General features: G+C 37.1%; 1 protein-coding gene across 1 annotated transcript in view; it reads left to right on the top strand.

Moving 5' to 3' along the window:
- NCKAP1 (NCK associated protein 1) overlaps positions 1 to 5,500 on the top strand; it is a 105,748-nt gene extending 100,248 nt beyond the window's left edge. Inside the window, exons 29-31 of the mRNA XM_086361534.1 lie at positions 214 to 323; positions 1,496 to 1,585; positions 2,571 to 5,500. Of these exons, the coding sequence (XP_086217660.1) occupies positions 214 to 323; positions 1,496 to 1,585; positions 2,571 to 2,687 (317 nt within the window). The 3' untranslated portion in view covers positions 2,688 to 5,500. The remainder of the gene's footprint in view (positions 1 to 213; positions 324 to 1,495; positions 1,586 to 2,570) is intronic.
- Positions 5,501 to 18,257: the final 12,757 nt, after the last annotated feature.

Here is an 18,257-nt window from a genome sequence, read left to right as displayed (position 1 = left end):
TTGAAAATGTGCCTGTTTAATACAGCAATGGTTGTTGCTCTCTTCTACACTGTTTTTAAAAGCACTAGTTCTCATGAAAGTGAAGAGAGGGCAAGGCAGGTTATGCTCCAACTGTTTTTAATCATGCCACTATTTATGTAGATTATAAAGTCATTAGAGATTTGATATTTTGGAGTCACACAGAAACCACAAACCCTATATGCACTTTCTCAGGGCACTGCAACAACATACATTGCTTGGCCAAAGCCATCAACCAGATCGCTGCAGCTTTGTTTACAATTCACAAAGGAAGCATTGAAGATCGGCTTAAAGAATTTTTGGCGGTATGTATAATCAAGCAAAATTCATGACATTTTTTTTTTTTTTAGAGAAAATTAAAAATCACAACTTTGGGGTGTAACAAAGTAAATTCTCTTTATTTATTTTTGGAAGAAGAAACAGGTAAAGATAGGGTATTAAAATCAAGGAGCAGTTAGCTTAGCATTTTTCCCCTTTGGCTTAGCAGTCTCTTGTTTCTAGAGCTCTGCAATATGACTTTTTTTTTCTGAGCTGATGTTTGGACTGCTCTAGAATTTTGCCTAGTGTTTGAAAGAGAACAAAACAAAACAAAGAAAGATAGAGGCAAAGGATGAATGTTCCCTCTAAAAGGATATATTTTATTTATTTCCATTTATTTGGAGAAAGTCTGTGAATGGAGACAAACTCAAAAGTAAGAATACTACTCACTGCCAAAAGAAAGTAGTAATGCTGACTCTAGCCTCATGAAGTATTGCTCTTAGTTTCTGTGGTAGTGTAGCTCTTTCTTTCCTGTATCAGCATACCTTTTCATATTTTACTTAAAAGACGCACTTATGATATAAGAGCACTAGAATATTTGCATCTTTTCAAGTTACAAATCCTGTTAGCTTTTAAAAATTCTTTTTTTAATTTTTAAAGCAAATGTAGTACTAATTGGAGAATAAAATAACATCTATTTCAAAGAAAACAGTATTAAGAGTTAAAATTTTTCTTTTTCATTTTATTTCCTTCATTCAAGACCTAATGTCAATCTCACTGTAGTAGTATTAACTCAAACTCAGTGTGAAATTTTCTTATTTAGAAATTAAGAAATACAGTTAATACAGATGTTGGGAAGAGAAAAAGGAATTTAAATTGTTGTGGTTATTTTTTTTTTAACTTGTTCTAAAAAAAAATCAGTTTTAAAGACCAGTAAAAATATTTGATTAACCAAATATTTATTATTCCAATAATTATTATTGGAAATCATTCTAATAATTTTTCAGTATCATTTATTATCTTTGTGTCTGTTTATACCTTAATAGCTCTTAAATTGTTGCTTGAAAGTATGGAACCTAAGCTCGCCTTGTTATTGAAATGTGTTGCAAGTTGAAGCGTACTGAAGATAAATATACTGTGAAAGTTTTCACTATAAATATATAGTGAAAGTTTTATTTTAAAAAAACTTATTTACTTAAAATGTATGTATACTTTTAAGCTTGCATCCTCCAGTCTACTGAAAATTGGCCAGGAGACAGATAAAACAACTACACGAAATAGAGAATCTGTTTATTTACTGCTAGATATGGTAAGTCTTATTTTAATTTTTGTTAATCACAAAAAGGTTCCAGTCACTCCTGATAGTATTTTCTTGGTATTTTAGTCATTAAATAGTAATAAGAGTTGATGTACTTTTTTGACAATTTATAGTCACTCCACCCAAGCCACACACTTTCTAATAATCGCTGAAAAGACTGCCATGTGGTAAGGATCTCAGAAAACAACAGAATGAATCACCATTACCTGTAGAGTGTTCTTTTATAAATAGTTTTTCAACCTATTGGGAAACACTCAGGCTTTATATTTTCCAAGTCTTCCTAGTTTCATCTCTTCCTAGTTTTCTGAATGTTCTATTTTCTGACTCCATCTCACCCATCTAATAACATTTCTTACAACCTTCTGTGCCCAGTCAATTCCTTCTCTTTACTGCCATGAAGCCAGCTGTGCTTGTTTCTGTAGTGTGATTGTTTCCTCACTTAGAATACTTTCCTTTATCTGCAGAGGTCTGTGTCTAGCTTAACAATGGTTCCACAGCAGCCTAATAATGATTCCACGTACTTGTAGCTCAGATCCCTTTTTTAGATAGACTGATTACTTTAGCCTACATTGATTTTTCTTGTCTTTTGAAAACTCTAGAATTTAACAGCTTTCCACTTAATCATAGATGGTCTGAGGTTTGATTTGGCTTTTTAGCTTAGTGTTGTGTTACCAATTAGACTTGATGATATGGACCATATTTTAAATAAATGGTATATTGTTGAGGGCAATACAAGTGCTTGGTATTTCCTGTTGATTAACTGATTTAATTGAGAAGTAGTGATTTAAAATGTTTTAATGCATGCACTATGGCACATTTACATTTCAGATTTTAAAGTAAAAGTAAAGTACTTTAAAAGTAAAAGTAAAAATTTATGTGTTCCCAGTAAGAGCAATATAAAATTATTCTTTACTCATTGTCAGTAAATGTTTCCATTATAAATAACTTGAATTAATACATTTTTGGAATTTTTCAGATTGTGCAGGAATCCCCATTCCTGACAATGGATCTTTTGGAATCTTGTTTTCCCTATGTCTTGCTGAGAAATGCATACCATGCTGTCTACAAGCAAAGTGTTACATCCTCTGCATAAAATAACTACTTATTGAAGACAAGCACGCATTTTTGTTGCCTCTGTTTTATCTGTAAACTGTGGAACTGTTTGACCTTAAGACCTGAAAAACAGTTTTGTGGATTATAAATTTATTTCATATGGTTGTATTTTCTGATCATCAATTTCTTAATATGGTTGTACTTCAGTATACTTGGTTGATTTAGGTCGCACATTTACGGAATTCATTGAAATTATTCCAATAATTTTAGAATATCATTTGTTTGAAAAACATACATTCTCTATGTTTTTGATATTTGATAATGAAAAAAACCTTTGCTTGTTTATTTCTGAAAAATAATTGTATTTAGTGATTATTTTAGATAGTGATATTATAGCATTCATCGTGTGTAAATTATTTCATATAGGGAAGAGTTTTGACCTGTACCTATTATGGTTCTTATTGAAAACAAAACTGGATGTGCATTTCTGTGATGTTATGAATACATTTCTACTTTATTTTGAAACATTTGCCAAACTAATTACTATAACACTGTATAACATTAAAAGTGTTCATGGACTGCTTAGCATTAGAAGCAGACTGTGTCCCCAAATTCTAAAACAGCAGCAAATGATGTTGCTTGTATAAAGCCTAATAATAATTTTTAGACTAATTTCCACAGTGCCCTGTTGGCGTTAGCACTACCATTGTACCCTGCTGTATAATAAACAATCTTAGACATTTATCAACTGTTGATACAAATGTTAGTCCCTAACCACTTTTTATATGTTTTAAATTTTTGAAATTCAAGTGTACCTGCCGTAACAAAATAAACACTAGACTATCACATTTTGAATGATTTCTTTTTGGGATCCTCAGAAATTTATTCAGTAAAATGGAAGTTTTTTTGTTTAAACTTAGTTTAAAATAAACTTTAGTTTATTTTAGGTATATCTAAGTAGCACATTGATACTAGGTCACCTATTATAAGATTTGCTTAAATGTTTTGAAACATATTCCACTAGAAAAAATATTAAAATTAGAAAATAAAGTTGCATAACACTTTTTAAAAGTTAAGCGCTAAAAGGAAACTTGTGTGCCATTAGCTTGCTAATTTTTATCAGTAAGAAAATGGACAGATTTATTTGAAAGATTAGGGGAAAAACACGGAATGATCACAGAACTAATGAAAATGTTGAGAACTGCTATATCAGTCAGTAATGAATGAGAAACACATAAAGAGACTATTGCTTGGCAGCTGGCATGGAAGGCAGAGCACCTCATTTAATTTGAAAACTAAGTGGATGTTTTGCTCTTTGACTAGCATTGTAAAGACTTTTTCTCATGAGCTGTGTATCTGGATATCATAGAGCTTCTGTTGTTCACAGCTTCTTATATATACACTGGTAACTTGTGTTAAGATAAAAGAAAGCTACTGTGAACTTAGTTATAATTTTTTTGTAGTTCAGATACTGGAATGAAATTGAAGTGCCACAAGACTATATTTCTATTTTGTGTATGGTTTCTCCAGTTTATATTTAAAGCAGGGAATAGTTGTCACTATCTGTTGAAAATTTCCAGTGGTCAGGAATTTTTTAATGACATAGTTTTAGATTTGAAATAACCTAAATACACAGTAAACAGTTGAAAGTAAGATTAAATGCTGTTTGCTCTGAAATACTAGGATCCTAGAGCGGTAATAACTTGTCAGTAGTAATATCCTCGAAGGTAAAGCAGGCATTTTGAATATATACACTTCCATTGGGGTAGTATGTGGAAGGGTGAAGACATTATTTACCCCTCTTCAGGTGAAAAGAAAAGTCACTCTTTCATAGTCCTGTCAAGTTTATCTTGCCCCAGTTTTTTTCTCATATTCCTAAACTGACTGACTAACTGGTGTACTACGGGATTGTTCTTTGCAGAGAGTCTTTCTGCTCCTCCCCCCAAACAAATTTTTAAATAAAGTTAAAAGTAGATTGACAACTCCTATTTTTAACATCTTGTTTGTCTTAACTTTTCTCATTTTCTTCTGAATTTATACTGCAACATACTGTTTTTGTTGTTTTCTCTACAGTAATGTAATCATAACATATATACTTGCCTGTAATCTATTTATTTCACTCAAGTAGAAAAAGTCTGCTATTTGATATTCTTTTTAATGCCTCCTTGTATACCATAACTAGTTTAAAAGTTTCTTTTGGATGAACATTTAGGCAGATTTCTTCTTGTTCATTACAGGCATACCTTGGAGATATTGTTGATTCAGTTCCAGGCCTCTGTAGTAAAGTGGGTATCACAATAAAACGAGTCACATGAATTTTTTTATTTTCCAGTGCATATAAAAGTTATGTTTACACTACACTGTAGTGTGTTAACTGTGAAATAATAGTATGTCTAAAAAAACACATACATTAATTTAAAATGTTTCATTGTTAAAATCATGCTAGCCATCATCTGATAACGCAGAGTTACTACCAACATTCAATTTATAAAAAATGCAGTATCTGCAAAGTGCAATAAAGGAAAGCGCAATAAAAGGAAGTATTCCTGTATTATAAATAATATCTTGGTGAACTTGGGCTTTTATCTCCTTAAAAATAGCATAATTTCTTACAAGTAAAATTGCTTGGTGGAAGGGTGTATACATTTTAAACATATTAAATTTCCCTCCAATGAGATTATATCAGTTTTACTCTTACAGTTGTGTATTTGAGTACAATTTCCTCCTGTGGTAAACTGTTGATATATACCAATTTTACTGTTGTTGATGCATCTTTGCCTCTTTAAAAGATGAAACATAAATGTTTTAATTTGCATATCTTTGCTTATTAGTAAAGTGGAATATCTTTTTTAAGTTTATTTGTTGTTTTTATTTAATGGATTACTCATTTTCAAGTGGAATGGTCCAAAGATTTTTTAAAAATGCTAATGGGACACGTTTGCGTGTTATTTATGTTCCTGTATTTAGAATTGAAAACACCCCCCCAAACAATATTAAGTATAGTGATATGACTATTAAAATATAGTGCATAATAATTAATGTTAGTATACAGCTACTCTGATTACTGAATTTTAATTGACCTTTAGGAGTATAAAGCATTATTTTCAAATCCGAACAACATTGCTATAAAAGGGTATATACCTGTTAAAGAATGAAGGGACTTCCCTGGTGGTCCAGTGGTTAAGACTCCAGGCTGCAATGCAGGAGGCCTGGGATTCAAACCCTGGTCAGAGAACTAGATCCCACATGACGCAACTACCATACGCTGCAATGAAGATTGAAGATCAGACCTGGCACAGCCAAATAAAATAAATTTTAAAAAATGAAAATATATCCAATTTAAGTATATAAACTACAGAGTAGATTGAAATTATGCTAGGACACTAATTCCTTAATTCTAAATTTAAACTGTTAAACAGGTGCATTTTAAGTTACTCAGTAAGCTAATTCCAAAAGGTACTCTATATGTAGGAAACTATCTAAAAATTTTAACCTCATTTCTCAGATATGTCATTTTGAAAACTTTATGTTCTCAAGTAAAAACATCTACCAATCAATGACTGATTCATGTCAATGTATGGCAAAAACCACTGCAATATTGTAAAGTAATTAGCCTCCAATTAAAATAAATTAAAAAAAAAAATCTACCAATCAAAAGGTGAAAAGCTGTAAGGCTTTCCTTGCCTTTCATACTGATAGCCTGGTATACATACTTTAAAGAAAAAACACTTTCCCCCTAAATTGATATAATTAATACTGACCTTTCAAATTACCAATAAAATAGCCAATTAAATCACATCCTGTAAAGTTAACTTGTAAAGCTCTTTATATTTTAATGTGCTTGCTAAATTTGTGTTTCTATCATTCATTCCAGCACAGACTTCATTTTTTGGAAAGTTCCCTTTTTACGGAATACTTTGGAACCTAGGTAAAGTGGCCATTTTGTTATTAAATATTCAGAGGAAATAGAAATCTACATCATATATTAAATGTAATTAAGAAAGGAAATCACTCCTTAGCTGTCATTAATCCATCTTCTCTTTATTTACTGTAATTACTATTTTTTAGATAGAGCTAATGCAGGATTTCTGAGCACAAAGTGTCCTCTATTCAGTCGGTTTGAGAGCACGTGTCTGAACTGTTGACGATGAAAGAGATTACCCCTGCCTTCCAGGACCTTAGAGTGAACTTTGTACTGGTTTAAGTCATAATTTAATCAACTGTTTGTTCTATTGTGCTAGTGTCGCCAGTTTCTTAAACCACCGCCTCCCCCACCCCAAATAGCAAAATAGTAGATTCTCACTACCATAGGACTAGGGCTCTGGTGTTTATTCAGGAGAAAAAACAGTTGGGAACTTAGAGTTAAGGGAAGATTGAGTCCAGAAAATTAAGTCAGAACCTGGCTTTATGGGTTGTAATTGGCACAGTGCTATGGTGATAGTTGTGAGAGTCTGATGCAGTTGAGTAAATATTGGCTGATGCTGTGCTTGGTGTGCTTAGTCGCTCAGTCATGTCTGACTCTATGGCCCCATGGACTGTAGCCCACCAGGCTCCTCTGTCCATGGGGATTCTCCAAGCAAGAATACTGGAGTGGATTGCCATGCCCTCCTCTAGGCGATGTTCCCAACTCAGGGATCAAACCAGGCTCTCCTCATTGCGGGTTGGATTCTTTACCATCTGAACCACCAGAGAAGCCCAAGAATCCTGGAGTGGGTAGCCTATCCCTTCTCCACGGGGTCTTCTCGACCCAGGAATCAAACCAAGGTCTCCTGCGTTGCAGGCGGATTCTTTACCAGCTGCACTACCAGGGAAGCCCAGGTATTGGCCAGATGAGATCAGTGTAGTTTAAAGTAGCAATCCCTTACCAAGCCTGTGTTTCCTCAGTTATTACAACAGTGAAAAGTGAAAGTGTTAGTTGCTCAGTCATGTCTGACTGTGACTCAATGAAAGAGGGGCTTGAGGGGCTTGGCGGGCCTGGGTTGCAGAAAGTTGGATGTGACTGAGCAACTAATATTTTTCACATTAAAACAGAACCTTAGAGTTAAAATAAGGTGTTCCTTTCTGTTAGACTCCTATTCCTTTTGTTTATTCAACTTATCTCTTAATTTTCCCTTCCTTTTCTTTACAAGAGGTAACCATGGAACTTGACACACAGGCTTCCCATGACTTCCATCCTGGATTCTCCAGTTAGTCATTGGCAGTCTTCCTAATCATTTTCTTCTTTTCTGCTAATTAATTCATTCAGCAAATATATATTGATTCCTGGGTATAATAGCAAAATAAAGAAGTTTCCACTTTACACTTAAGTTCTCATCTTAACGATGATGGACAGAAAAGGAGGAAACTTCTGATGGTGATAGGGAAATATACGGGATGATGGGCTGAGGAATCAAAGAGCTGCTTGGGGGCACCACTTTGGAAAGTGTCATCTGGGAAGGCCTCTATAAGACCTGAAGGATGAAAAGAAACCAGAAATGGACGGAACAGTGAAGGTAAAGCCCCAGAAGGCAAAAACAAACTTGGCATACATGAGAAGTAGAAGTATACAAATTAGTATTTCATAAGGTGAGCTTGACAGAGCCTAATTTGGCTAGCTAGAGCTTTTCCTTTCTCTGGTCTGCCTGTCTTGCTTTGTTCTTTGATTGTATATTAAGAGTTTACAGATCCGATCAAGACAAGTAGGTTATAAAGAAGGAAATGAACTGAACTTACAAATGCTGTGTCATTGATATGAGAATGATAAAGTCTGTTATATACCATCAGGTTTTCTAAGCCAGGCTCAAGTTCTATCAGACAGTGAACTATAATCTGCTAGTTAATGTGCATGAAATCATGTACACCTTTCTATTACAATGACTTGCCTCTGGGAGACTTCACCTGTGTTATTTGTAAAGACTTGTGAATGAATAATCCTTAAAGTAGTGTAACTCATGTATGTTCTTCATCCCTTTTTTATAGTCACTTGAGCATGAACCATCATTTCATTTGTTGTCTTGCCCTGAATTTCAAAACAGACACCTTGCTTTCTTTTTTCTAAAGGTACACTATGACCTCTTTCTCCCTCTTTGGGGAAAAGAATCAGTTTGAAATCTTAAATGTTTTAATCTTTAGTGAGAAATGATTTTTGAGTTATTTGGTCCTATTGAAAAATATTTATTGACTTATTTATATGCACAGTTCAAAAGCATCAATTCTTCAGCACTCAGCTTTTTTCACAGTCCAACTCTCACACCCATACATAACCACTGGAAAAACCATGGCCTTGACTAGACGGACCTTTGTTGGCAAAGTAATGTCTCTGCTTTTGAATATGCTATCTAGGTTGGTCATAACTTTCCTTCCAAGGAGTAAGCATATTTTAATTTCATGGCTGCAATCACCATCTGCAGTGATTTTGGAGCACCCCCCCCAAAAAAGTCTGACACTGTTTCCACTGTTTGCCCATCTATTTCCTATGAAGTGATGGGACCAGGTGCCATGATCTTCATTTTCTGAATGTTGAGCTTTAAGCCAAATTTTTCACTCTCCTCTTTCACATTCATCAAGAGGCTTTTTAGTTCCTCTTCACTTTCTGCCATAAGGGTGGTGTCATCTGCATATCCGAGGTTATTGATATTTCTCCTGGCAATCTTGATTTCTGCTTGTGCTTCTTCCAGCCCAGCATTTCTCATGATGTACTCTGCATATAAGTTAAATAAGCAGGGTGACATTATACAGCCTCCTTTTCCTATTTGCAACCTGTCTGTTGTTCCATGTCCACTTCTAACTGTTGCTTCCTGACCTGCATACAGATTTCTCAAGAGGCAGGTCAGGTGGTCTGGTATTCCCATCTCTTTCAGAATTTTCCACAGTTTATTGCGATCACACAGTCAAAGGCTTTGGCATAGTCAATAAAGCAGAATTAGATGTTTTTCTGGAACTCTCTTCCTTTTTCCATGATCCAGCGGATGTTGGCAATTTGATCTCTGGTCCTCTGCCTTTTCTAAATCCAGCTTGAACATCTGGAAGTTCACGGTTCACGTATTGCTAAAGCCTGGCTTGGAGAATTTTGAGCATTACTTTACTAGCGTGTGAGATGAGTGCAATTGTGCAGTAGTTTGAGCATTCTTTGGCATTGCCTTTCTTTGGGATTGGAATGAAAAACTGACCTTTTCGAGTCCTGTGGCCACTGCTGAGTTTTCCAAATTTGCTGGCATATAGAGTGTAGCACTTTCACAGCATCATCTTCAGGATTTGAAATAGTTCAACTGGAATTCAGTCACTTCTACTAGCTTTGTTCATAGTGATGCTTTCTAAGGCCCTCTTGACTTCACATTCCAGGATGTCTGGCTCTAGCTGAGTGATCATACCATCATGATTATCTGGGTCGTGAAGATCTTTTTTGTACAGTTCTCCTGTCTATTCTTGCCACCTCTTCTTAATATCTTCTGCTTCTGTTAGGTCCATACCATTACTGTCCTTTATCGAGCCCATCTTTGCATGAACTGTTCCCTTGGTATCTCTGATTTTCTTGAAGAGATCTCTAGTCTTTCCCATTCTGTTGTTTTCCTCTATTTCTTTGCATTGATCGCTGAGGAAGGCTTTCTTATCACTCCTTGCTATTCTTTGGAACTCTGCATTCAGATGCTTATATCTTTCCTTTTCTCCTTTGCTTTTTGCTTGTCTTCTTTTCACAGCTATTTGTAAGGCCTCCTCAGATGGCCATTTTGCTTTTTTGCATTTCTTTTCCATGGGGATGGTCTTGATCCCTGTCTCCTGTACAGTGTCACTAACCTCCGTCATAGTTCATCAGGCACTCTATCAGATCTAGTCCTTTAAATCTATTTCTCACTTCCACTGTATAATCATAAGGAATTTGATTTAGGTCATACCTGAATGGTCTAGTGGTTTTCCGTACTTTGTTCAATTTAAGTCTGAATTTGGCAAAGAGGAGTTCATGATCTGAGCCACAGTCAGCTCCCGGTCTTGTTTTTGCTGACTGTACCAGACCACCTGACCTGCCTCTTGAGAAATCTGTATGCAGATAAGGAAGGAACAGTTAGAACTGGACATGGAACGACAGGCTGGTTCCAAATAGGAAAAGGAGTATGTCAAGGCTGTATATTGTCAGCCTGCTTATTTGACTTCTATGCAGAGTACATAATGAGAAACGCTGGACTGGAAGAAACACTAGCTGGAATCAAGATTTCCGGGAGAAATATCAATAACCTCTGATACGCAGATGACACCACCCTTATGGCAGAAAGTGAACAGGAACTAAAAAGCCTCTTGATGAACGTGAAAGTGGAGAGTGAAAAAGTTGGCTTAAAGCCCAACACTCAGAAAACGAAGATCATGGCATCTGGTCCCATCACTTCATGGGAAATAGATGGGGAAACAGTGTCAGACTTTATTTTGGGGGGGCTCCAAAATCACTGCCTTTGGTGATTGCAGCCATGAAATTAAAATATGCTTACTCCTTGGAAGGAAAGTTATGACCAACCTAGATAGCATATTCAAAAGCAGAAACGTTACTTTGCCAACAAAGGTCCGTTTAGTCAAGGCTATGGTTTTTCCAGTGGTCATGTATGGATGTGAGAGTTGAACTGTGAACAAAGCTGAGTGCCGAAGAAATGATGCTTTTGAACTGTGGTGTTGGAGAAGACTCTTGAGAGTCCCTTGGATTGCAAGGAGATCCAACCAGTCCATTTTAAAGGAGATCAGCCCTGGGATTTCTTTGGAAGGAATTATGCTAGAGCTGAGACTCCAGGACTTGGGCCACCTCATGTGAAGAGTTGACTCATTGGAAAAGACTCTGATGCTGGGAGGGATTAGGGTCAGGAGGAGAAGGGGACATCAGAGGATGAGATGGCTGGATGGCATGCATCACTGACTCGATGCACATGAGTCTGAGTGAACTCCGGGAGTTGGTGATGGACAGGGAGGCCTGGCGTGCTGTGATTCATGGGGTCACAAAGAGTCGGACATGACTGAGCTACTGAACTGAACTGAACTGATAGAGCTTCTCCATCTTTGGCTGCAAAGAATATAATCCATCTGATTTCGGTGTTGACCATCTGGTGATGTCCATGTGGAGAGTCTTCTCTTGTGTTGTTGGAAGAGGGTGTTTGCTATGACCAGTGCATTTTCTTGGCAAAATTCTATTAGACTTTGCCCTGCTTCATCCCATATTCCAAGGCCAAATTTGCCTGTTACCCAGGTGTGTCTTGACTTCCTACTTTTGCATTCCAGTCCCCTATAATGAAAAGGACATCTTTTTTGGGTCTTAATTCTAAAAGGTCTTGTAGGTCTTCATAGAACCGTTCAACTTCAGCTTCTTCAGCATTACTGGTTGGGACATAGACTTGGATTACTGTGATATTGAATGGTTTGCCTTGGAAACGAACAGAGATCATTCTGTCATTTTTGAGATTGCATCCAAGTACTGCATTTTGGACTCTTGTTGACCATGATGGCTACTCCATTTCTTCTAAGGGATTCCTGCCCACAGTAGTGGATATAACGGTCATCTGAGTTAAATTCACCCATTCCAGTCCATTTGAGTTTGCTGATTGCTAGAATATTGACATTCACTCTTGCCATCTCCTGTTTGATCACTTCCAATTTGCCTTGATTCATGGACCTAACATTCCAGGTTCCTATGCAATATTGCTCTTTACAGCATCAGACCTTACTTCTATCACCAGTCACATCCACAACTAGGTATTGTTTTTGCTTTGGCTCCATCCCTTCATTCTTTAGTCTAGAGTTATTTCTCCACTGATTTCCAGTAGCATATTGGGCACTTATCGACCTGGGGAGTTCCTCTTTCAGTATCCTATCATTTTGCCTTTTCATACTGTTCATGGGGTTCTCAAGGCAACACTACTGAAGTGGTTTGCCATTCCCTTCTCCAGTGGACCACATTCTGTCAGAACTCTCCACCATGACCCGCCCATCTTGGGTGGACCCACACGGCATGGCTTAGTTTCACTGAGTTAGACAAGGCTGTGGTCCGTGTGATTAGATTAACTAGTTTTCTGTGATTATGGTTTCAGTGTGTCTGCCCTCTGATTTGGCAAAGACTCTGATGCTGGGAGGGATTGGGGGCAATAGGAGAAGGGGACGACAAAGGATGAGATGGCTGGATGGCATCACTGACTCAATGGACGTGAGTCTGAGTGAACTCCGGGAGTTGGTGATGGACAGGGAGGCCTGGCGTGCTGCGATTCATGGGGTCGCAAAGAGTCAGACACGACTGAGCGACTGATTTGATCTGATCTGAACGTTAAAAAATACCCATCATAGGATGTAAGTTCTAAAATACATGACTAAATTTTACTCCAAAATTCTTTTTGTTATATAAATTGTATTTAAAAATTGTAGTTCACCTTTAGGAGTTTTATAGTTCCTGGTCTTATGTTTAGATCTTTAATCCATTTGAGTTTATTTTTGTGTATGGTGTTAGAAAGTGTTCTAGTTTCATTCTTTTACAAGTGGTTGACTGGTTTTCCCAGCACCACTTGTTAAAAGAGATTGTCTTTAATCCGTTGTATATTCTTGCCTCCTTTGTCAAAGATACAGTGTCCATAGGTGCATGGATTTATCTCTGGGCTTTCTATTTTGTTCCATTGATCTATATTTCTGTCTTTGTGTCAGTACCATACTGTCTTGATGACTGTGGCTTTGTAGTAGAGCCTGAAGTCAGGCAGGTAGATTCCCCCAGTTCCATTCTTCTTTCTCAAGATTGCTTTGGCTATTCGAGGTTTTTTGTATTTCCATACAAATTGTGAAAGTATTTGTTCTAGCTCTGTGAAAAATACCACTGGTAGCTTGATAGGGATTGCACTGAATCTATAGATTGCTTTGGGTAGTGTACTGATTTTCACTATAATGATTCTTCCGACCCATGAACATGGTATATTTCTCCATCTGTTAGTGTCCTCTTTGATTTCTTTCACCAGTGTTTTATAGTTTTCTATATATAGGTCTTTAGTTTCTTTAGGTAGATATATTCCTAAGTATTTTATTCTTCTCGTTGCAATGGTGAATGGAATTGTTTCCTTAATTTCTCTTTCCATTTTCTCATTATTAGTGTATAGGAATGCAACCCGACAGAAATCACAGCAGGATCCTCTATGACCCACCTCCCAGAATATTGGAAATCAAAAATAAACAAATGGGACCTAATTAAAATTAAAAGCTTTTGCACAACAAACTATAAGCAAAGTGAAAAGACAGCCTTCAGAATGGGAGAAAATAATAGCAAATGAAGCAACTGACAAACAACTAATCTCAAAAATATACAAGCAACTCCTGCAGCTCAATTCCAGAAAAATAAACAACCCAATCAAAAAATGGGCCAAAGAACTAGATAGACATTTCTCCAAAGAAGACATACAGATGGCTAACAAACACATGAAAAGATGCTCAACATCACTCATTATCAGAGAAATGCAAATCAAAACCACAATAAGGTACCATTTCACGCCAGTCAGAATGGCTGCGATCCAAAAGTATACAAGCAATAAATGCTGGAGAGGGTGTGGAGAAAAGGGAACCCTCTGACACTGTTGGTGGGAATGCAAACTAGTACAGCCACTATGGAGAACAGTTTGGAGATTCCTTAAAAAACTGGAACTAGAACTGCCTTATGACCTAGCAATCCCACTGTCGGTCATACACACTGAGGAAACCAGAATTGAAAGAGACAGGTGTACCCCAATGTTCATCGCAGCACTGTGTATAATAGCCAGGACATGGAAGCAACCTAGATGCCCATCAGCAGACGAATGGATAAGAAAGCTGGGGTACATATACACAATGGAATTTTACTCAGCCATTAAAAAGAATCCATTTGAATCAGTTCTAATGAGGTGGATGAAACTGGAGCCTATTATACAAAGTAAGCCAGAAAGAAAAACACCAATACAGTATACTAACGCATATATATGGAATTTAGAAAGATGGTAATGACAACCCTGTATACGAGAGAGCAAAAGAGACACAGATGTATAGAACAGTCTTTTGGACTCTGTGGGAGAGGGAGAGGGTGGGATGATTTGGGAGAATGGCATTGAAACATTCATAATATCATATATGAAACGAATCACCAGTCCAGGTTCGATGCATGATACTGGATGCTTAGGGCTGGTGCACTGAGATTACCTAGGGGGATGGTACAGGGAGGGAGATGGGAGGGGGGTTCAGGATGGGAAACACGTGTATACCGTGGCAGATTCATGTTGATTTATGGCAAAACCAATACAATGTTGTAATTAACCTCCAATTAAATATTTATATTTTAAAAAATGTGTCTATAGTCGACCCTTGAACAATGCAGGGATTAGGGATGCCAACCCCTGCACAACTGAAAATCTATACAGCATTATAATCTGTCCTTCAAAGCAGTGGTTCCTCATCCACCAGTTCAACGTACCTTGGATCATGTAGTACTGCAGTAATGCATTTACTGAAAAAAATCAGTTTACAAGTGGACCCGTGTTGTTCAAGGGTCAACTGTATTTATATTCACAATAGCTATGGGAGCCCAGCAGAAGAACTATGCAAGGTAGTTTGCAGGGGGCAGTATCCAGTGGTCACAGAGAAAGATTTGATTTTGAACTGTCTTTTTTTTTTTTTTTTTGGCCATGCCATGCTGCATGTGGGATCTTAGTTTCCTAACCAGCAATGGAACACATGTCCCCTGCAGGAGAAGCAAGGAGTCGTAATCCCTGAATCACCAGGGAAGTCCATGACTTTGAACATTCTTGACTATCAAATTTCTATATAGGAAAGATTCAGAGTAGCAACTTAGGTGGTAATCAAGGCTACAGACAGTACATTCTGGAAACTGGTCTATAGAAACAAAGTCATCATCAGATTGAGAAAAAGCAAATTGCATTCACATTAATGGGATCCTATTTCAGAGATATAAAATCTGGGCCTTTTTTCTTCTTCAAGCTATTTCAATTATTAGTTATCCATTTACTCAGCTTCTTCCTTTCACACTTTAAGCTACAGAACCAACAACCTGAGGATTTTAAACATATTTTGACAATGTATTACTTTTTAAATGGCTTATGGAAAGCTGATGGGCACCATCAATAAATCTGACCTGATCTCATAAGTTTGTCAAGATTAGCACTCAGGGGCATATTCCAGACTCTCCTAATTGCTTCACTTTGCCCCTTAAAGAAAAGGAAAAAAAAAAAAAATTAAACCATCTACTTTGCTTTACCGTCCAATGTTTATATCTTCCTCGTTCTCCTGCATGCTTTGCTTCTCACCTACCTCTTCTCAGTCCCTAAGGGTCCCACAGCATCTCCAGGATCCGGCAGCTGGAATCTGTGTCATCACTCTTTATTATATCCTGAAACCTGCTAGAAGCTCACGTTTAACCACAGCTCTTGTTTCCAAAGCTTCAAAATCCAGGCAGCTCCTGCACTCTCAAATTAATAGGACAATGAAGCCCTCCTAATGATATGATTCATAAAAATGGAAATGTCATGGGGAAATTGCAAAGTTTTTAATACTACAGAGCAGGTGTCACAGAGCTCTGTGACAACCTGGAGGGGTGGGATGGGGTGGAGGTGAGAGGAAGGCTCAAGAGGGAGGGGACAGATGTATACCTTATGGCTGATCCATAGATATGCCATCCATGTATGGCAGAAATCAACACAATATTGTAATTATCTCTCAATTGGAAATAATTTTTTTTTAAAGAAAAAAAATTGTAGTTCAGAATCATTTATTTCTCAGTTTTGTCAACTGCCCAATTGCTCCCAGCCTCATGTTAAACTAATTATTTAAGGTATTAAATAGTTACTGTCAGGTATACAGCAGAGACCAACTCATGATTAAGTTGCTATCACATCATTAACTCCATTAGTTAGTTAACAACAGTTCCTCTTTATCTCCTGGATTTAAAGTTTTGGGGATCAGTGGTGATGATAAAATTTTATTATTCTCACAGACTGGAACTGTGCACTATTGGATAACATTTTCAAAAACAAACCTGAAATATGGTGCCATGTTTATTTTTTCTAATGTTTTTTGCATAGCTTTTTTGCATCACACATTTGATTGAGAAAACAATTGTCAGTAAATGTAGGTTCTAGCAATGTGGCAATGAAGCGATGTGACTGGCTGTCAAGATAAAAATATGGCTTTGGAATTTCAAGTTACATATCATTTTTAGTTGCGTGCACATTCATACCAATTTCAGCATCTTCTCTGCAGTAGAAAGAGGATCCTTACAGCAAGTATCAAGTAAGAAATACTTGCATTCTAAATGCAAATTCATGCTTAAACTGATGGATAGAATTCAACATGTAAAGCACACGGGGAGATTTTCACTCCAAGTTACATCTAAAGTTTTTATTTGAAAGAGAACATTCAATGATTAATTATAAATCGAGATGCCATGCTAATTAAGTATGACCATAACCTTGTGTAATTAATTACATAGTCATTGATTGTACACAAGCTCTGGGTGCCAGAAAGCACACACTGAAGTAGGCGTTCAGGTGTTACACCTTGCCAAGGCTGAATGTGGAGCAGATAAGGTAAAAGTTCTGAGGCAGAAGCTGAACTTAGTTCATTCCTAGTTCTTACCTTCAATCATAAATGTACAAGGGTCCTTGTGTGCAGCTGAAGCAAGGCCCAGCTGGCAAAACTTGAGGTGGGAGCCAAGAGAAAATTTGACCTTAACTGTTAAAAGGGGCTTTGTCCAAACTGAAAATTTTGGCTAGGGTAATCGAGAGCTAATGTTTGCTGAGAGATCCCTGTTTACCAGATACTGCAGTATAAGTTTTATCTAATTTAAACCTCTAAGTATCACTCATTTTGTTTTCACAGTATCCCTACGTGATGATTATTCTCATTTACCAGTGTGGATACAGAAGCTCAGGGAAGGTAAGTAACCTGACCGACTCACACTGCAAGGAAGTAGCACGGCCAGGATTTAAATCTGGCCCAGAGCTGTACTCTTATCTTTGCATTGTCTCTGATATATGAGTGGGCTTTTGTGTTTTTTTTTTAATCCAAAAGTATTTAAAGCTTCACTAATTTAACTGCAGCTCAAGGAGCAGAAGAATAACCCTTACTCAGTGCTTACATTGTGTCACTCTCAATGCTAGGCGTTTTCATGTTCTTTAGTTATCTCATTTGATCTCCAAACCAAATTACTCAGTAGAGATTATTTTCTGAATTTTCATAAACAAATAGAAAGCTGTCTCACAGCTTTAAATCCCTGGCCCCGGTGTCACAAAATTATTTGGGTGACAGCACTAATAATTAAAATTATTTAGTGATGGCTGTTGGATTTCTCTCCTATTTGTTACTCAGTCGCTCAGTCTTGTCTGACTCTGCAACCCCATGGACTGCAGCACACCAGGCTTCCCTGTCCTTCACCATCTCCCAGAGTTTGCTCCAACTCATGTCCACTGAGTCAGTGATGCCATCCAATCATCTCGTCCTATGTCTTCCCCTTCTCTTCCTGCCTTCAGTCTTTCCCAGCATCAGGATCTTTTTCAGTGAGTCAGCTCTTCACATCAGGTGGCCAGAGTATCGGAGCTTCAGCTTCAGCATCAGTGCTTCAAATGAATATTCAGGGTTGATTTCCTTTAGG

This window comes from Bos grunniens, chromosome 2 (assembly GCF_055505025.1).
Source record: "Bos grunniens cultivar Pamir isolate PY7600 chromosome 2, Bosgru_T2T1.0, whole genome shotgun sequence".
In the NCBI taxonomy this organism is placed as follows: Eukaryota; Metazoa; Chordata; class Mammalia; order Artiodactyla; family Bovidae; genus Bos; species Bos grunniens.
Note: the sequence above shows the minus strand (reverse complement) of the source record. Positions and strands in the feature narration are given on the sequence as shown.